This window comes from Indicator indicator, chromosome 29 (genome assembly GCF_027791375.1).
Source record: "Indicator indicator isolate 239-I01 chromosome 29, UM_Iind_1.1, whole genome shotgun sequence".
Lineage (NCBI taxonomy): Eukaryota > Metazoa > Chordata > Aves > Piciformes > Indicatoridae > Indicator > Indicator indicator.
The window spans coordinates 2,780,647-2,799,266 of NC_072038.1; the positions used below are offsets into that span (position 1 = coordinate 2,780,647).

Sequence of the window (18,620 nt, forward strand, 5' to 3'; positions counted from 1 at the left end):
TCCCAGCCCTTGTCCAAAGTCCCTTCCTGGCTTTCTACCCTTCTGCTCTGGCTTGAGGTTTCTCTAAATAATTTCTCATTAAGCTAAAAACAGGTTTTGAGTTTGAGCCACCTCAGCCCTTTTCAATGATGTCTTTCTAGGTGGGCTTGAGGTCCTGACAGGAGACTTTAGATCCATTAACTTTGATTCGTGGTTGCACCAGTGGAATCTGGATGCCAGATCCCTGCTGGGTGAAGCTTTGTGTCAAGAGGTTTTATTAAACCCTGAGCAGTCTTCAGTGAGTGCCAGGTTCTGATTCTGACAATGGCAGTGCTGGAACCCAGGCTTGGATTCACACCAGAGAAAAGCTGTGTTAGCTCCTGCATTAGGCCTTCTCCATGCCCTCCTTGCTGGCTGCAGTGCAAGGACTAGAGGGTACAGGCTGTTGTGTCCTTCGCTGGTGGTGGGAGATCTCCCATTGGGAGTGGCTGGGAGAGTCCAGGCTGCGCTGTGTGGTTAGACCCCACTCCTGTCCTGGTTTAACCTCCTCCCCTCTGCGCCCCCTCAGGTGGCTCTGTGCTTCTCTCCAGTGGGCAGCAAGCTGCGAGTCCGCAGCAGGAGGTTCCCTGCCATCAGCAGCTGCCTGGCTGTGGACTGGTTCCAGGAGTGGCCATGGGAGGCACTCGAGTCCGTCAGCCTCCGGTTCCTGAGGGAGACAGAGGCTGTGGAGGTGAGTCAGAGGTCTTGGAGGTGAGTCAGAGACCATGGAGGTGAGTCAGAGACCATGAAGGTGAGTCAAAGGTCATGTAGGTGAGTCAGAGGCCATGGAGGTGAGTCAGAGACCATGTAGGTGAGTCAGAGGTCTTGGAGGTGAGTCCGAGACCATGGAGGTGAGTCAGAGGTCATGGAGGTGACTCAGAGGTCATGTAGGTGAGTCAGAGGTCATGGAGGTGAGTCAGAGGTCATGGAGGTGACTCAGAGGTCATGTAGGTGAGTCAGAGGTCATGGAGGTGAGTCAGAGGTCATGGAGGTGACTCAGAGGTCATGTAGGTGAGTCAGAGGTCATGGAGGTGAGTCAGAGGTCATGGAGGTGACTCAGAGGTCATGGAGGTGAGTCAGAGGCCATGGAGGTGAGTCAGAGGTCATGGAGGTGAGTCAGAGACCATGGAGGTGAGTCAGAGGCCATGGAGGTGAGTCAGAGGTCATGGAGGTGATTCCAAGACCATGGAGGTGAGTCAGAGGTCATGGAGGTGAGTCAGAGACCATGGAGGTGAGTCAGAGGTCATGGAGGTGAGTCAGAGACCATGGAGGTGAGTCAGAGACCATGAAGGTGAGTCAAAGGTCATGTAGGTGAGTCAGAGGTCTTGGAGGTGAGTCAGAGCCCATGGAGGTGAGTCAGAGGTCATGGAGGTGAGTCAGAGGTCTTGGAGGTGAGTCAGAGGCCATGGAGGTGAGTCAGAGACCATGTAGGTGAGTCAGAGGTCTTGGAGGTGAGTCAGAGGTCATGTAGGTGAGTCAGAGACCATGGAGGTGAGTCAGAGGTCTTGGAGGTGAGTCAGAGGTCATGTAGGTGAGTCAGAGGCCATGGAGGTGAGTCAGAGGCCATGGAGATGAGTCAGAGGCCATGGAGATGAGTCAGAGGTCATGGAGGTGAGTCAGAGGCCATGGAGGTGAGTCAGAGGCCATGGAGGTGACTCAGAGGTCATGGAGGTGAGTCAGAGGTCCTGGGGGTGAGTCCGAGACCATGGAGGTGAGTCAGAGGTCATGGAGGTGAGTCAGAGGTCATGGAGGTGACTCAGAGGTCATGGAGGTGAGTCAGAGGCCATGGAGGTGAGTCAGAGGTCATGTAGGTGAGTCAGAGGCCATGGAGGTGTGTCAGAGGCCATGGAGGTGAGTCAGAGGCCATGGAGGTGAGTCAGAGGCCATGGAGGTGAGTCAGAGGTCATGGAGGTGAGTCAGAGGTCATGGAGGTGAGTCAGAGGTCATGGAGGTGTGTCAGAGGCCATGGAGGTGTGTCAGAGGCCATGGAGGTGAGTCAGAGGTCATGGAGGTGAGTCAGAGGCCATGGAGGTGAGTCAGAGGTCATGGAGGTGAGTCAGAGGCCATGGAGGTGACTCAGAGGACATGGAGGAGAGTCAGAGGCCATGGAGGTGAGTCAGAGGTCATGGAGGTGAGTCAGAGGCCATGGAGGTGACTCAGAGGCCATGGAGGTGAGTCAGAGGTCATGGAGGTGAGTCAGAGGTCATGGAGGTGAGTCAGAGGCCATGGAGGTGACTCAGAGGCCATGGAGGTGAGTCAGAGGTCATGGAGGTGAGTCAGAGGTCATGGAGGTGACTCAGAGGTCATGTAGGTGAGTCAGAGGTCATGGAAGTGAGTCAGAGGCCATGGAGGTGAGTCAGAGGCCATGGAGGTGAGTCAGAGGTCATGGAGGTGAGTCAGAGGTCATGGAGGTGACTCAGAGGCCATGGAGGTGAGTCAGAGGCCATGGAGGTGAGTCAGAGGCCATGGAGGTGAGTCAGAGGTCCTGTGGGTGAGTCAGAGGCCATGGAGGTGAGTCAGAGGTCATGGAGGTGAGTCAGAGGTCCTGTGGGTGAGTCAGAGGCCATGGAGGTAAGTCAGAGGTCCTGTGGGTGAGTCAGAGGTCCTGTGGGTGAGTCAGAGGCCATGGAGGTGAGTCAGAGACCATGGAGGTGAGTCAGAGGCCATGGAGGTGTGTCAGAGGCCATGGAGGTGACTCAGAGGTCATGTAGGTGAGTCAGAGGCCATGGAGGTGTGTCAGAGGCCATGGAGGTGACTCAGAGGTCATGGAGGTGACTCAGAGGTCCTGTGGGTGAGTCAGAGGCCATGGAGGTGAGTCAGAGACCATGGAGGTGAGTCAGAGGCCATGGAGGTGAGTCAGAGGCCATGGAGGTGAGTCAGAGGTCCTGTGGGTGAGTCAGAGGTCCTGTGGGTGAGTCAGAGACCATGGAGGTGAGTCAGAGGCCATGGAGGTGAGTCAGAGGCCATGGAGGTGAGTCAGAGGTCCTGTGGGTGAGTCAGAGGTCCTGTGGGTGAGTCAGAGACCATGGAGGTGAGTCAGAGGCCATGGAGGTGAGCTCCTCCTTGCCAGCAGGTCCTGGGCTGCCATGGCTCAGGGCTTGGCTCACCTGCAGAGGTATGACAGAGGCTCTCCCTGAAGCCCTCTTCTTCCCAATGGGAAGAGAAAGGGAAGAAGGGAGAGATATTGATGGGGTGGGAGAGAAACTGCCCCAAGCTTGGATGGAGAGTAGAATAATGCCGTGGAATAGAGACAGAGAGGCACAAACCACTGTGGAAGCCAGCCCCTGAGCGCACTGATGACATCACTGGCACCAGTGCTGCTGGGGTCAGGTCAAAGAGGCAGCAGAGAAATGGGTGCAGAAAAGAACCTGACCAGTGTGGTTTTTGCAGGGCACCTGCCCGTTGCTCTTCTGTCATGGGTGAGACTCTGTGATTGTCATGGGCAAAAATAGGTCAAATCCTCCCTGATCATAGAACAGGTTGGGTTGGAAGGGACAGCCTCCTGCCATGGGCAGGGACACCTCCCACCAGCACAGCTTGCTCAAGGCCTCATCCAGCCTGGCCTTCAACACCTCCAGGCAGGGGACAGCCACAGCCTCCCTGGGCAACCTGTGCCAGTCTCTGCCCACCCTCACTCTCAACAATTGCTTCCTCATCTCCACTCTCAATCTCCCCTCTCCCATCTCAAAGCCACTGTCCCTCATCCTGGCACTCCCAGCCCTTGTCCAAAGTCCCTCCCCAACTTTTTTGTAGCCTTCTTCTTGCTATCAACCTCCTGCTGGGCTGGGAAGGATCCAGTTCCATTTATTTAGATTTTGTGGGCTGGATTGTGGAAGAATAATGCCTTCAGTGCTTCTTTGGCTCAGTGTGTGCCTCCCCTGGTTTGTGGAGAGGAAAAGGCCACATTCCTGCCTCAAAGGGTGAGACCTTGGAGAGCTGAAAATTGCTTGGAATCAGATAAAGTATGAGATAAAAAGATATCAAGAGAGGTATTAAGCACACAGGCAGACAAAGTTCTTGCAGAGATAACAAATGAAAAGGAATCAGCTGAGGGCTGCAGTCTGCATTTAGCTGCAGCAGAACAAAGAACGACGAGGATGAGCAGAGAGCTGGAGCACCTCTCCTGTGAGGACAGACTGAGAGAGTTGGGGATGTTCAGTCTGGAGAAAAGAAGGCTCCAAGGTGACCTTCTTGTGGCCTTCCAGTATCTGAAGGGGGCTCCAAGAAAGCTGGGGAGGGACTTTTTAGGCTATCAGGTAGTGACAGGACTGGGGGGAATGGAACAAAGCTGGAAGTGGGGAGATTCAGGCTGGACATGAGGAAGAAGTTCTTCCCCATGAGAGTGGTGAGAGCCTGGAATGGGTTGTGCAGGGAGGTGGTTGGGGCCCCATCCCTGGAGGTGTTTAAGGCCAGGCTGGATGAGGCTCTGGCCAGCCTGATCCAGTGTGAGGTGTCCCTGCCCATGGCAGGGGGGTTGGAACTGGATGATCCTTGTGGACCCTTCCAACCCTGACTGATTCTGTGATTCTGTGAAAAAGTTAATAAATTCCTTGCTCTCCAGCCCAGCTCTGTGTTAGATGGAGCTGTCCTTTTTAAAGCAGTCTCTCCTTGGCTTCTCCTTCTTCCTCTAGGATTCCCTGAAGAGCTCCATCAGCAAATTCATGGCCCATGTGCACACCAGTGTCAACCAGGCCTCCCGGCTCTACCTGAGCCACGAGCGGCGATACAACTACACCACCCCCAAGTCCTTCCTGGAGCAAATCAAACTCTACCAGAATTTGCTGAGGAAAAAGGGCAAGGACTTGAAAGAAAAAATGGAGAGGCTGGAGAATGGCCTGGAGAAGCTGAACAGCACCTCTGCTCAGGTGAGCAACCCCTCAGGGCCCAGCACCCCTGAGTTGACTTCTTTGGCTGTTGGGGACATCTCTGGGTCCTGGTTCTAAGGAGAACTTTCATGGCTTGAGGGTAGCCTTGAGGAAAGGCCTTGGGGGTGTCAGTTGGTGACAAAGTCCCCAGGAGCCAGCAATGGTCCCTGGCAGCCCAGAGCCAGCTGTGTGCTGAGCTGCATCCAGAGCAGGGAGAGCAGCAGCACAGGGAGGGGATTCTGCCCCTCTGCTCTGCTCTGCTCACACCCCACCTGCAGCACTGCCTCCAGCTCTGGGGCCCCCAGCACAAGAAGGACCTGGAGCTGCTGGAGAGGCTCCAGAGGAGGCCACAAAGATGATCAGGGGGCTGGAGAAGCTCTGCTGTGGGGCCAGGCTGGGAGAGTTGGGGCTGTTCAGCCTGGAGAAGAGAAGGCTCCAGGGAGACCTCAGAGCAGCCTTCCAGTAGCTGAAGGGCTCCAGGAGAGCTGGGGAGGGACTTTGGACAAGGGCTGGGAGTGCCAGGATGAGGGACAATGGCTTTGAGCTGGGAGAGGGGAGATTGAGAGTGGAGAGGAGGAAGAAATTGTTGAGAGTGAGGGTGGGGAGAGACTGGCACAGGTTGCCCAGGGAGGCTGTGGCTGTCCCCTGCCTGGAGGTGTTGAAGGCCAGGCTGGATGAGGCCTTGAGCAAGCTGTGCTGGTGGGAGGTGTCCCTGCCCATGGCAGGGGGATGTACCTGGGTGAGCTTGAAGGTCCCTTCCAATCCAACCCATTCTGTGATTCTATGATCTCCAGGCTGTGTACAGGTGCTTGCAAGTGTCAGATTTGGACATAAAATCAGAGCTTCACAGATTGCATTGGGTTGGAAGGGACCCTCCAAGGTCATCTTGTCCAACCCCCCCTGCAGTCAGCAGGGACACCCAACTAGAGCAGACTGCTTAGGGTCACATCAAGTCTCCTTCTCTGCAGACATTCAAACTCCTCCCCCCACCCCAGGTGTGTTCCTGTGTGATCTGATGTAAGTGGTGCTGCTCTGCCAGGGGGTTTGTCCTCAGTGACTTTCTGAGGTCCCTTCTAACCCCTAACATTCTCTGTTACTGTGATCTCCAGTGCTGGGGCCTCCACCACCTCCCTGTGCAGCCTGTTCCACTGTCTCCTCACCCTCACTGTGCAGAACTTCCTCCTGATGTCCAACCTAACTCTGCCCTGCTCCAGTTTCAAACCATTGCCCCTGGTCCTATCCCCACAGCCCCTTCTGAACAGTCCCTCGTCCCTCCCCAGCCTGCCTGGTGCCCCCCTAGATCTGCCCAGCTCTTCTCAAGAGATGTTTTCCATCACCTTCTGTGCCTGCCCCTGAAGCCAGTGGCTGTCCTCAGCACTTGGACCAGCAGCAGCCAGCTTCCAGTCCTTAGGAAATAACCTGGGCTAGTGTGGGATGAGTCACTTGTTTTTCAGAGGGATGATGGCTCTAAAGAGGTCAGCACAGTGTTCAGAGCCAATCACTGAGTCATGGAGAGATGACTTTGGTTGCTATTGCATCTTTGGGTCCTCTGTCAGTGTATTGCTGACCTTTGGGTTGTGTTTTGTGTTCCTGAAGCAAGGAAGGGACAATCAGATCATGCAGTCTGCTGGGACCCTGCCCTCCAGGTTGTCTGGTCTTTAATAATTCTTCTTAATTCAGAAATTTAATTCTTCATTTAGTCTGGAGAAGAAAAGGCTGAGAGGAGATCTGATCAATGGTTACAAATATCTGGAGGGTGGGGGGCAGGCAGAAGGGGCAGAAGGGGCCAGGCTCTTGTCAGTGGTGTCCTGTGATAGGACAAGGGGCACTGGTTCCACCTTGACATGACGAGAAAGTTGTTTGTTGTGAGGGTGCTGGAGGCCTGGAGCAGGCTGCCCAGAGAAGTTGTGAAGTCTCCTTCCCTGGAGACTTTCCAGCCCTGTCTGGATGTGTTCCTGTGTGACCTGCCTTAGGTCACTGGATGAGCTCCCTTCCAACCCCTACCATGCAGGAATGCTGTGAGTTGTAGCAAATCATCTCCACCACAAAACATCTGAGCATGGCACATCCACACCTCCTTCAGCAGGGCTGGAGGATCAGATCTCATGTTCACAGCTGAGTGAGTTTGATTCTGTAATGAGAGAAGCTTCCTGCAAGTGCCAGCTGAGGCTCCTGGTCTGTGGAGAGGCTCCTGGCTGCACAAAACACATCCCAGGAACACCTGAAATGAAAGCCTGCACCTGCTTCTCATTGGGTCCTGCTCCAAGCACCAGCTGTGGTGCCCTGGCACCTCCACCCAGTCAGCAGAGGTGGGAGAAGCTCCTCAGCAGCAGTTCCTGCTGGGGCTGTGTTCCTCACTGCTGGCAGAGTGCTCTGGTGCATGGACCATGGCACAGGCCTGGTGACACAACTGGGACCCAGGCATCCAGGAGCAATGCAGAGCAACAGCTTTCTGTGTGCCAGGACAGTGCTTGCTGTGCACACAGCCCCTCCACGGTGCTGGGCACCACTCAGCACCGCTCCAGAGCAAGCCCCTGCTGGGGGGCAGGGCAGGGAGCAGGCTGGTGCCTGTCCATCTGTTTCCTCCCTCTAGGTGGAGGAGCTGAAGGCCAAGCTGGCAGTGCAGGAGGTGGAGCTGAAGCAGAAGAATGAAGATGCTGACAAACTGATCCAGGTGGTGGGGGTGGAGACAGAGAAAGTGAGCAAGGAAAAGGCAGTGGCTGATGAGGAGGAGCAGAAGGTGGCACTTATCACCCAGGAGGTGGAGCAGAAGCAGAAGGACTGTGAGGAGGACCTGGCCAAAGCTGAGCCTGCCCTGGCAGCTGCCCAGGAAGCACTGAACACCCTCAACAAGGTAGAGTGAAGGTTCCTTTGGGAATCCCCCAGCTCCCTCCTGCAGTGTGGGGATGCTGTGCCATGGCCCAAGTTTGGGGGGCATTGTATTGACCTTCCTTCAGCTTCTTCCCATCTGGCACATCCTTGGTCCCTGGTGTTGCTGGGAGCAGCCACAAGGCTGTATCAAGTTCCCCTTTCCTCATGCCCCTGGGGAGCAGGAGGAGCTGGCAGTGGCTGCTTCCTGTACACTGCACTGCTCCTCATCCTGTCCCACTGGGAATGGGAGGTCACCTTACTGTCTCCCTTGCTCAGGACCCAGGGAGGAGAGTCTCAGAGGGGTCAGCAGTGCTGTTCCTCTGTCCTGCTCCCTATTCCCAGACCTGTGCCAGCCTGGAGGAGGACAGGCAGGGTGGAGGGCTCCAGGGCATGGGCACAGGCCAGGGACTGCTCCAGGCTTGTCTGAGGCTGTCACCCCTGAGCTGCAGGAACAAAGCTGTAGAAGGAGAGGCAGGAGAGGCTGCAGGTGTTCCCAGGGTGAGTGGCACTCAGCTGTCCTGAGGGGCCTGTGGCAGGGAGCTGGTGACAGCAGATGGTTGGGGTGGGTGAAACCTGAGCATCCCTTTGCTTCAGTGAGAGACACTGCCAGAGAGCCATGGCCTGAGAGGATCCTGGGCTGGAAAAGCCCTTTCAGATCAAGTCCAACCATTCTCTAACTCTGCCAAGTCTGGTGCTAAACCATGGCCCTCAGGACCACATCTGCTTGACTCTTCCATCCCACCAAGGATGAGAACTCCAGCACTGCCCTGTGCAGCCTGGGCCAGGGCTTGGCAACCCTTTTGGGAAAGAAATTGTTCCTCATGTCCAAGATAATTCTCTGAGGGTGCAACTTGAGGCCATTTCCTCTGTCCTATCATTTGTTATCTGGGAGCAGAGCCTAACCCCCACCTGGCTCCAGCCTCCTCTCAGGAGCTCTAGAGAGCAATGAGGTCTCCCTCAGCCTCCTCTTCTCCACACTGAACATCCCCAGCTCCCTCAGCTGCTCCTCCCAAAATCTGTGCTCTAGACCCTAGAAGCTGCTCTAGGGCAGCTTTGTTGTCCTTCTCTGGACCTGCTCCAGCTCCTCAATGTCCTTGAGGTGGGGGGCCCAAAACTGAGCACAACATTCGTGGTGAGGCCTCACCAGTGCCCAGTCCAGAGTCACAATCCCTGTCCTACTCCTGCTGCCCACACTGTTGCTGCTCCAGGCCAGGCTGCTTGTAACCTTGTTGGCCACCTGGGCACCCCCTGGCTGTTGACCAGCACCCCCAGGTCTTTTCCCAGTGGGCAGTTTCCAGCCACTCTGACCCCAGCCTGCAGTGTTGCAGGAGGTTGTTGTGTCCCAAGCCATAAGCATCCAGGAGAATGCTGAGGAAAGTGTCAAAAGCTTTACTAAAGTGTAGGTCACAGCCCTGCTGAAGGACAGGAGGCAACTCTGAGCCATCAGGGGCCAGGCTCTTGTCACTGGTATACTCTCACAGGATGAGAGGCAATGGACACAACCTGGAACCCAGGAGGTTCCACCTGAACAGGAGGAGAAAGTTCTTTGTTGTGAGGGTGCTGGAGGCCTGGAACAGGCTGCCCAGAGAGGTTGTGGAGTCTTCTTCTGTGGAGACTTTCCAAAGCCACCTGCATGTGTTCCTGTGTGACCCTGCCCTGGGTGACCCTGCTCTGGTAGGGGGTTGGACTCAAAGGTCTCTGAAGGTCCCTTCCAACCCCCCCCATGCTGTGAGTCCATGGTCAGGGATGTGTTTTGTTTGCCAAGCTGTCAGGACCTGTGGCTTTGCTGCAGGTTGTTTTGTCTGTTGTTCCTGCAAGGGAAGGAACTCTTCAAAGGGAAGATTTTTGTCTCTTCCTTAGTTTGGGGTTTGTGGTGGAGCTGTAGAATTTCTCATTAGGTGAAGATGAGAGAGCTGCTGGGATTTACTCCAGGGAGCTGTAAAGTGCTGATAGCAGAGCACAGGAAGGGCTGACCTCCCTTAGCTGCTGATCAGAGACACATCAGGGAGCTTGCCCTGCTTGCTGAAATGAATAAGCAGCAGCAGTTCTGTCTGCAGGTCTGGTTTCTCCCCAGTCACCTCAGTGGTGCTGTTTGGAGAGCACTGGCAGAGGCAGCATTAATGGCAGTAGCAGAAGCTGTCTGTGGAGCACAGCAATAAGTACCGAGTCAGCTGCCAGGGGCTCAGCCAGGGTGGATGCATGGACATCCCCTTCTGGGGAGGGGGGAATGGAAAGAGGATAGTTCTGGGGCTGCCCTCCCCTGCCAGTAGGTCTCTGTTTCATAGCAGCATAGCAGCACAGAACGGGTTGGGTTGGAAGGGACCTCAAAGCTCATCCAGTTCCAACCCCCTGCCATGGGCAGGGACACCTCCCACCAGCCCAGGCTGCTCAAGGCCTCATCCAGCCTGGCCTGGAACACCTCCAGGCAGGGCACAGCCACAGCCTCCCTGGGCAACCTGTGCCAGTCTCTCTCCGCCCTCACTCTCAACAACTTCTTCCTCATCTTCAGTCTCAATCTCCCCTCCCTGAGCTTGGCACAAAGCACTCTCAGGAGCTGGCCTGCAGGCAGTGGTCAGTCTGTGCCCTCTTGGGGAGGAGTGAAGTTCTGGGGCAGTGCTGCCCAGTGTTTGCTCAGCTTAGAGTGGGCAGAAGACAGAGACAGACTCAAAAGCTGTGAACTTCTCATGCCTGCAAGGAGTATCCCCTGGATATCAGGAATATCCCCATGGCCCTCAGCACCACATCTCCAGGGCTATGAAACCCCTCCAGGGATGGGGACTCCACCACTGCCCTGGTGGAGGCCTGCGCCTGGGCTAGGCCTTGACAACTCTTTTGGGGAAGAAGTTAATCCTCATATCCAAACCTAAACCTCCTCTGGTATAACTTGAGGCTGTTTCCTCTCATCCTGTCACTTGTTACCTGGGAGAAGCCTCACTCCAGCCTCCTCTTCTCCACACTAAACACCCCCAGCTCCCTCAGCTGCTCCTCCCCAGCCCTGTTCTCCAGACCCTTCTCCAGCTTTGTTGCCCTTCTCTGGACCTGCTCCAGCCTTCAATGTCCTGCTTGGAGTGCGGGTCCGAAAACTGACTCCAGGATTGGAGTTGTGGCCTCTCCAGTGCCCATTTCAGGGGCATGGTCACTGCTGGCCGCACCATTGCTGCTTCAGGCCAGGATGCCTTTGGACTTCTTGGTCACAGATGCCACAGAAATGTTTCCTTTTTCCTTATTCTCACCTTCAAGGCAGCAGAGCTGGCAGGGAAAGGTGGGAGCAAAGGGAGGCCACTGTGCTGTGCTGGTGCCATGGGCTGTGAGGAGCAGGTTGGTGACAGAGCAGCAGTGATGCTCAGGCCCAGCCAAAGCCATTTTCTCATCCTGATGGCCTGGGGGCCTGTGCCCATGAGCAGCAGCACACAGAGCAAGCCCACTGCTGTTGGTCTAACCCCCTCCTTGTCCCCTTTGCAGAAGAACCTGACGGAGCTGAGGTCCTTCGGGTCCCCCCCACCAGCTGTCAGCAACGTCCTGGCGGCCGTGATGGTGCTGCTGGCCCCTGCGGGCAAGGTGCCCAGGGACCGGAGCTGGAAGGCAGCCAAGGGCGCCATGGGCAGGCTGGACAGCTTCCTGGAGTCCCTGCTGCGCTTCGACAAGGAGAACATCCACGAGAACTGCCTGCGAGCCCTCCAGCCCTACCTGCAAGACCCCCAGTTCAGCCCCGAGCTGGTCAGCACCAAGTCGCTGGCGGCGGCAGGGCTCTGCTCCTGGGTGCTGAACATCTTCCGCTTCCACCAGCTCCACCGCCAGGTGCAGCCCAAGCGCCAGGCGCTCAGCGCCGCCAACGCCGAGCTGGCAGCTGCCCAGGACAAGCTGGCCAGTATCAAGGCCAAAATCGCTGTAAGTGCTGCTCTTGGGGGGCATCCAGCCTGCCGGGCACCCCCTGGGGAGAAGTCCTCTGCTCTGGGGGAAGCTGCTCCCCTGTGCTGCTGTGCTTTGAAGGGGGCAGTGGGGATCCAGAGGGGCTGGAACCTCTGTGTGAGCAGCAACAGCTGAGAGCCCTGGGGGTGCTGAGCATGGAGAAGAGCAGCCCCAGAGGGGACCTCATTCATATTAATTATTAATTAAAACATTAATATTTACTAATACATAATTATTAATTAATATTAATAAATCTCTGAAAGGTGTGGGGAAACAGAAGGGACCAGGCTCTTGTCAGTGGTATCCTGTGATAGGACAAGGAGCAATGGACACAAACTGGAACCCAGGAGGTTCCACCTCAACATGAGGAGAAACTTTGTTGTGAGGCTGCTGGAGCCTGGAGCAGGCTTCCCAGAGAGGTTGTGGAGTCTCCTGGTGTGGAGACTTTCCAAACCCACCTGGATGTGTTCCTGTGTGCCCTGTCCTGGGTGGTCCTGCTCTGGCAGGGAGGTTGGACTGGAAGATCTCCAGAGGTCCCTTCCAACCCTTAACATTCTGTGATTCTAGGGCAGGGTTGATACATTGAAGTCTTTTCTAAGCCTTTTATCAGTGTCTAGAATGACAGAATCATCTTTGTTGGAAGAGGCCTTTAAACTCATCAAGTCCAACCATTACCCCAGCTGAGCAGAGACTCACTCAGAAGCTCCCCTGCAGGCTACTCTAAGAGCTGTGTCTGGAGTGCTGCAGCTCCTCTGCAGTGTGGTAGCAGAGTGCTGGCTGAGGTTAGTCCCTTTGGGGCAATGGAATCGTAGGATCACAGCAACATTCTAGCTGGAAGAGACCAAGAACTGAGCCAGCACTGCCAGGGCACCACCAAACCATGGCCCTTAGCACCACATCTCCATGGCTTCAAAACCCCTCCAGGGATGGGAACTCCACCACCTCCCTGGTCCAGCCTGGGCAGCCTGGGCCAGGCCTTGACAACCCTTTTGGGGAAGAAATTATTCCTCATGTCCAACCTGAACCTCTCCTGGTACAACCTGAGGCCATTTCCTCTTGTCCTGTCATTTGTTCCTTGTTTCCTACATTCCTGTTCTTCTCCAGCTTTGCTTCCACCTTCACAGGAAGGCTTATCATTAATTCTTATTCCCAGATGATTTGTAAAATATCCTTTATCTCTGCTTGTGGGTCCTCAGCAAACTCATGATGTCAAACCAGTATGATCCCAGTGTGCTGCAGAGGGGCATGGAGAGTGCTGGGAGCAGAGTGCCTGGGGGTGAGGATATTTTCCAGGATGATGATGGCTCTGGCAGGAGCCTGATCATTTGTCACTGCATGGCTCCCTGTCAGCACATCTTCCACACTGCCCCTGCTTAGAATTTTGCTACTTCCAAACAGAAATCAACCCCCCTGGAGGGACCCCACCAGCCTGGTCCTCAGGCAGCAGCAGTGTCCCACCACTTGCTGGTACAGAGCCAGAATCACAGAACTGTTTTGGTAGGAAGAGACCTTTCAGACCATCCAGTCCAGCCCTTAGCCACCACTGCCAGGGCACCACTAAACCATGGCCCTCAGCACCACATCTCCAGGGCTTTGAAACCCCTCCAGGGATGGGGACTCCACCACTGTCCTGGGCAGCCTGGGCCAGGCCTTGACAGCCCTTTTGCGGATGAAAATGTTCCTTGTGTCTAACCTGAACCCCCAGGGCCATCATGAAACCATTTTATCTCGACCTCTGTCCTCATGTTCTTCAGGTCCCATTCAATGCAGCACCCCTGCTGCACTCCAGCCCCTTGCCTTCACTCCAACCCCTGCCTACACTCACTCCAGCCACTGCCTCTTTAAGGTGCTGTGAGTCTGGGATAGGTCCTCAGGAGTGAAGGGTCCCCTGTGGCTGTGCTTTTGCACAGGCACCACAGGCGGTGCAAAATCTCCGTTGATAACCACGATGGTGCTTCAACAGGGACAGGGAACTGCTGGAGAGAGTCCAGGGGAGGCTGCAAAGCTGCTGAGGGGCCTGGAGCAGCTCTGTGAGGAGCAAAGGCTGAGAGCCCTGGGGCTGAGAGCCTGCAGAAGAGCAGCCCCAGAGGGCATCTCAGCAATGCTCAGCAAGAGCTAAAGGAGCTGTGGGGGGCAAGAGGCTGGGGCCAGACTCTGCCCAGTGGTGCCCAGGGACAGCACAAGGGGCAAGGGGCACAAACTGGAACCCAGGAGGTTGCATCTGAGCAGGAGGAGAAAGCTGTTTGTTGTGAAGGTGCTGCCCAGAGAGGTTGTGGAGTCTCCTTGTGTGGAGAGCTTCCAACCCCCCCTGGGCATTGTGCTGCTGGGCAAGCTGCTGTGGGTGCCCTGCTGGAGCAGGGCTTGGACTGGATGATCCCCAGAGGTCCCTTCCAGCCTCACCATTTAATCTTTCTGTGATACACTTCTAAATTAAAAATCCAACCTAAATTCTCCAGGTCTCTCTGTAGCCCCTTCCTGCTGCAGATGATGGAGGGTGGGCACAGCATCTGAAGCAGGGCTGGATTTAGAGGTCTTTAGTCTCTCATTCTGCCATCTCAGTTGAGAAGTGTGGTGCTGGAGAACTCTTTTCATCCCTTCCTGATGCTCCTTCTTAAAGCCTTTGATGCCTGAGCTTTCTTGGTTCTTTCTTTTTCCTTCTGCAGGGGTGGAGCTTTGCTAAGGACAGTGCCAGGCTCTGGGGAGGTGGCACCCACTGGCAGACCTGCCTGGCTGAGAGGGGAGTTCCCCTCTGCAGCTGGTGGTCACCCAGCCTGGGGTGGGGTGCAGGTACAGCCTTGCTTCTCAAGCTGGGATCCCTTGGATAGCTTCAGTGACTCATAGCTGTCCAGGAGGGCCCCGAGCTGTCCCAGCCCCATTCTCAGCAAGGAATGAGACAATTCTGCTTGCCACAACCACTGAGTACCTTTCCCTCTCCTTGGGCTGCCCGGGAAATTGGGTTGCTACCAGTGTGGGGAGGGTGGAGGGAGAGGCAAGCTGAGCACTCAGTGATTGCTGTGTTCTAGTGGAGTGTGGCTGGGGGGCAGCTGCAGCTCTGCTCTCACAGATGCTCACTGAGCAGGGCATGCCTGTGTGAGGGGATCCTGCCTAGAGCAGCCCAGCACAGAATCCTTCAGCCTGGAAAGGGCCTTCAAGATCACTGACTCCAACCATTAATTCACCACTGCCAAGCCCACTGCTCCAGTTTCAAACCACTGCCCCTGGCCCTCAGCACCACATCTCCAGGGCTTTGAAACCCCTCTGGGGATGGGGACTCCACCACTGCCCTGGGCAGCCTGGGACAGGGCTGGACAACCCTTTGGGGAAGGAATTGCTCCTCATGTCCAACCTAAACTTCCACTGGGGCAACTTGAGACCATTTCCTTACCTTCTGTCTGTTGTTACCTGGGAACAGAGCCCAGCCCTCACCTCACTGCAGCCTCCTCTCAGGGAGCTGTAGGCTCCACCTCAGCCTCCTCTTCTCCGGGCTGAACAACCCCAGCTCCCTCAGCTGCTCCTCCCAAAATTTGTGCTCTAGACCCTAGAAGCTCTAGGGCAGCTTTGTTGTCCTTCTCTGGACCTGCTCCAGCCCTCGATGTCCTTCTTGGACTGAGAGCCCCACAACTGAACCCAGCACTCAAGCTGTGGCCTCCCCAGTGCCCACCCCAGGGAGCATGATCCCTGCCCTGCTCCTGCTGCCCACACCATTGCTGATCCAGGCCAGGCTGCTGGTGGCCTTCCTGGGCACCTGGCTGCTGTTCAGCACCCCCAGGTATCTCTGCAGCTTCATGTGCCCACGGACAGGCACTTTTGTGTGGAGCAGAGCCTGCTTTGTGCTCTGCAGTGCCCAGGTTGCTGCAGCTCTCTCTGTTGTGATCCTTTTTCACTCTCAGGGTTGTTTCCAGTGTGCAGCTCAGTGCTGAAGTGATTTACCAGCAGCTCAGCCTCCAGTGGTGTGTGCTGACTGCAGATAAATCGATTATTAACCAGCTGTGAAATGTTCCAAGGGCTTGTGAGAGCCCTTGGTTTGTTTCAGACCAGCTTGTGGACAGCTCTGGCCAAGCAAAAAGCTCCTTTGCTTTTTTCTCCAGGTGGTTTGGGCTCCCTGCAGCCCTTCTCAGCACTCTGCAGCTGGCCTGCACCTGAGATGGTCACAGTGCTGGTGGAGCTGCTGCAGAGCAGTGATCCATGGCAGGACAATTCATTGACCTCTTTGTCATAGTTGTAGAAACAGGGTGTGGGAGGTTGGCTTGGAGATGGTTCAAGCATAATTCCTGCTGCTCAGGGAACCCATGGAGGGATTTGAGCACCAAGTGATGAATCAGCAGAGCTTTGAGGGCTGAGATGAGACCAAGGGAGCTGCAGCAGCAGGAAACACAGAATCCTGTGTGCTCAGTTCCCTGCTCAGTGCTCAGCCACAGCACTTGCCACAGGGACTCCATTCCCCCCAGGACAGAGCCCCAGGTCTGTGTGCTCTTTGTCTTTGCCTTCTGCCAAGATGTGAGTAAAAGCAGGTAAAATCCCTGCTCCCCCTTGGCTCCTGATGCTGCAAGACTGCACAGGGGCTACACCCTGCAGTGCTGGGGCAGCTCTGGAGTGCTCAGCACAGACAGGGACCTGGTGGAGCAGGGCCAGAGGAGGCCACAGCAATGCTGGCAGGGCTGGAAGCCCTCTGCTGGGAGCCAGGCTGAGAGAGTTGGGCTTGGGCAGCCTGCAGAGGAGAAGGCTCCAGGGAGACCTTCTGGTGGCCTTGCAGTGCTTCAAGGGGACAGACTTCTGAGCAGGGCCTGATGTGACAGGACAAGGGGGGAGGATTTGGAACTCAGAGAGGGAGATTGGTAGTGGAGAGAAGGGAGAAATGTTTGCCCCTGAGGGTGGGGAGAGCCTGTCCCAGGCTGGCCAGAGAGGTGAGAGCTGCCCCATGGCTGGCACCAGTGCAGGTCAGGTAGTTTGGGGCTGTGAGCAACCTGCTGTGGTTGGGGATGTCCCTGCTGGCTGCAGGGCTTGGGCTGGAGGAGCTTTGCAGGTCCCTTCCCACCAAAAGCAGTCTGTGACTCGATGATTCTCTGGTGCCAGGCTGGGCAGTGTTAGCTGTGCTGGAGCCTGGGCAGCCTTGCTGACAGGTGAATCGCCTCTGGAGGTTTGCTTTCAAACCCTGCTGTTATTTTCTCTTTGTTTCTCTCCTGCAGCGCCTCAATGAGAACCTGAGGAAGCTCACAGCCAGGTTTGAGAAGGCCACTGCAGACAAACTCCAGTGTCAGGAGGAGGCTGAAGCTACAGCCTGCACCATCGCCCTGGCCAACCGTCTGGTGAGTGCCAGCTGCGGCTGGGGCATGGCTGGGGGCACGCAGGGGCTGCTGAGCTGCCAGCCCTGGGCAGAGTTCATTCACGGAGCCACAAAATGCACTGGGTTGGAAAGGAGCCTCCAAGGGCATCTTGTCCAACCCCCTGCAGTCAAAAGGGACACCTCCAACCAGATCAGGGTGCCCAGGGACACAGCAAGGCTGGTCTTGAATGTCTCCAGGGACAGAGCCTCCACCACCTCCCTGTGCAACCTGTTCCAGTGTCTCCCCAGCCTCACTGTGCAGAACTCCCTCCTGATGTCCAACCTAACTCTGCCCTGCTCCAGTTTCAAACCATTGCCTCTTGTTCTGTCCCCAGAGGCACCTGGAGGTGCTGGTTGACAGCAGCTGGAGATGAGCCAGCAGTGCCCAGGTGGGCAAGAAGGGCAGCAGCAGCCTGGCCTGGAGCAGCAATGGTGTGGGCAGCAGGAGCAGGGCAGGGATAATGCCCCTGGACTGGGTACTGGGGAGGCCACAACTGGAGTGCTGAGTTCAGTTTTGGGTCTCTCATTCCAGGAGGGACATTGAGAGGCTGGAGCAGGTCCAGAGAAGGGCAACAGAGCTGGGGAAGGGTCTGGAGAAGAGGGCTGGGGAGGAGCAGCTGAGGGAGCTGGGGGTGTTCAGCTTGGAGAAGAGGAGGCTGAGGGAGACCTCATTGCTCTCTACAGCTCCCTGAGAGGAGGCTGCAGCCAGGTGGGGGTTGGGCTCTGCTCCCTAGTCTCAGGTGAGAGAAGGAGAAGAAATGACCTGAAATTGTGCCAGGGAAGGTTAGGTTGGAGAGGAGGAAAACTTTCTTTGGTGCAGGAGTGGTCAGGGATTGGCAGAGGCTGCCCAGGGTGGTGGTGGAGTCCCCATCCCTGGAGGACTTCCAGCAAGGTGTAGCCATGGCACTTGGGGCCATGGTTTGCTGACCATGGTGGGGTTGGGTTGGGGTTGGACTGGAGGATCTCAGAGGCCTTTTCCAGCCCCAACAATCCTGTGGGTCTGTGAAAAGCAGAGCCTGTCCCCACTCTCAGGCCATTGGTGTCCATCACAGTCTGTTGTATCCTCAAACCACACAGCCTCCAGGTGCTCTGCTGGGGCAAGGCCCTGGTCACTGCCTCACTGATAAGAGACAGAGAGATAATGTCTCCTGCTTACTGTGTGCTGCTGCCTGGAGCCCTGCTCACATCCAGGGCTGCCCTTAACACTTTGTCTTTTGGGTTCTGCACCAGATCTTGGCTTGCAGCAAGCTGGTTTCACCTGCAAGCAAGGGAGGAGGGCTGCAGGAGGCTGTTGGGTGAGTGAGCTCTGCCCTAGCAGGGCACAGGGTTGCAGCTGGTTCTAGCAGCTGGCTCTGCTGACTCAAGCTACCTAACCCTCCAGCTGATGAAGCCGGGCCTGGGCTGATCCCCAGCAGGGTGGGCAGCAGGTTTGGTGGTGCCCTGGCAGTGTTGGGTTAACAGCTGGACTTGATGATCTTAAAAGTCTCTTGCAAGCAAAACAATTCTGTGATTCTCTGCTTCTGGAAGGGGTCAGAGAGAAGCAGCACAGAGTCCCTCACTGCATTGATTTGGATCTCTTCTCTCTACCCACCAGGGGAGGTTTCTGCTTTCATCTTCCTCAGGTTAATTCTCAC

General features: G+C 56.0%; 1 protein-coding gene across 1 annotated transcript in view; it reads left to right on the forward strand.

The window, feature by feature from the left end:
* The window catches only part of DNAH9 (dynein axonemal heavy chain 9), a 243,779-nt gene that overhangs the window by 128,075 nt on the left and 97,084 nt on the right, over positions 1–18,620 (forward strand). The window contains exons 47-51 of the mRNA XM_054394050.1: positions 548–709; positions 4,650–4,883; positions 7,477–7,737; positions 11,217–11,642; positions 16,850–16,969. Coding sequence (XP_054250025.1) covers positions 548–709; positions 4,650–4,883; positions 7,477–7,737; positions 11,217–11,642; positions 16,850–16,969 — 1,203 coding nt within the window. The remainder of the gene's footprint in view (positions 1–547; positions 710–4,649; positions 4,884–7,476; positions 7,738–11,216; positions 11,643–16,849; positions 16,970–18,620) is intronic.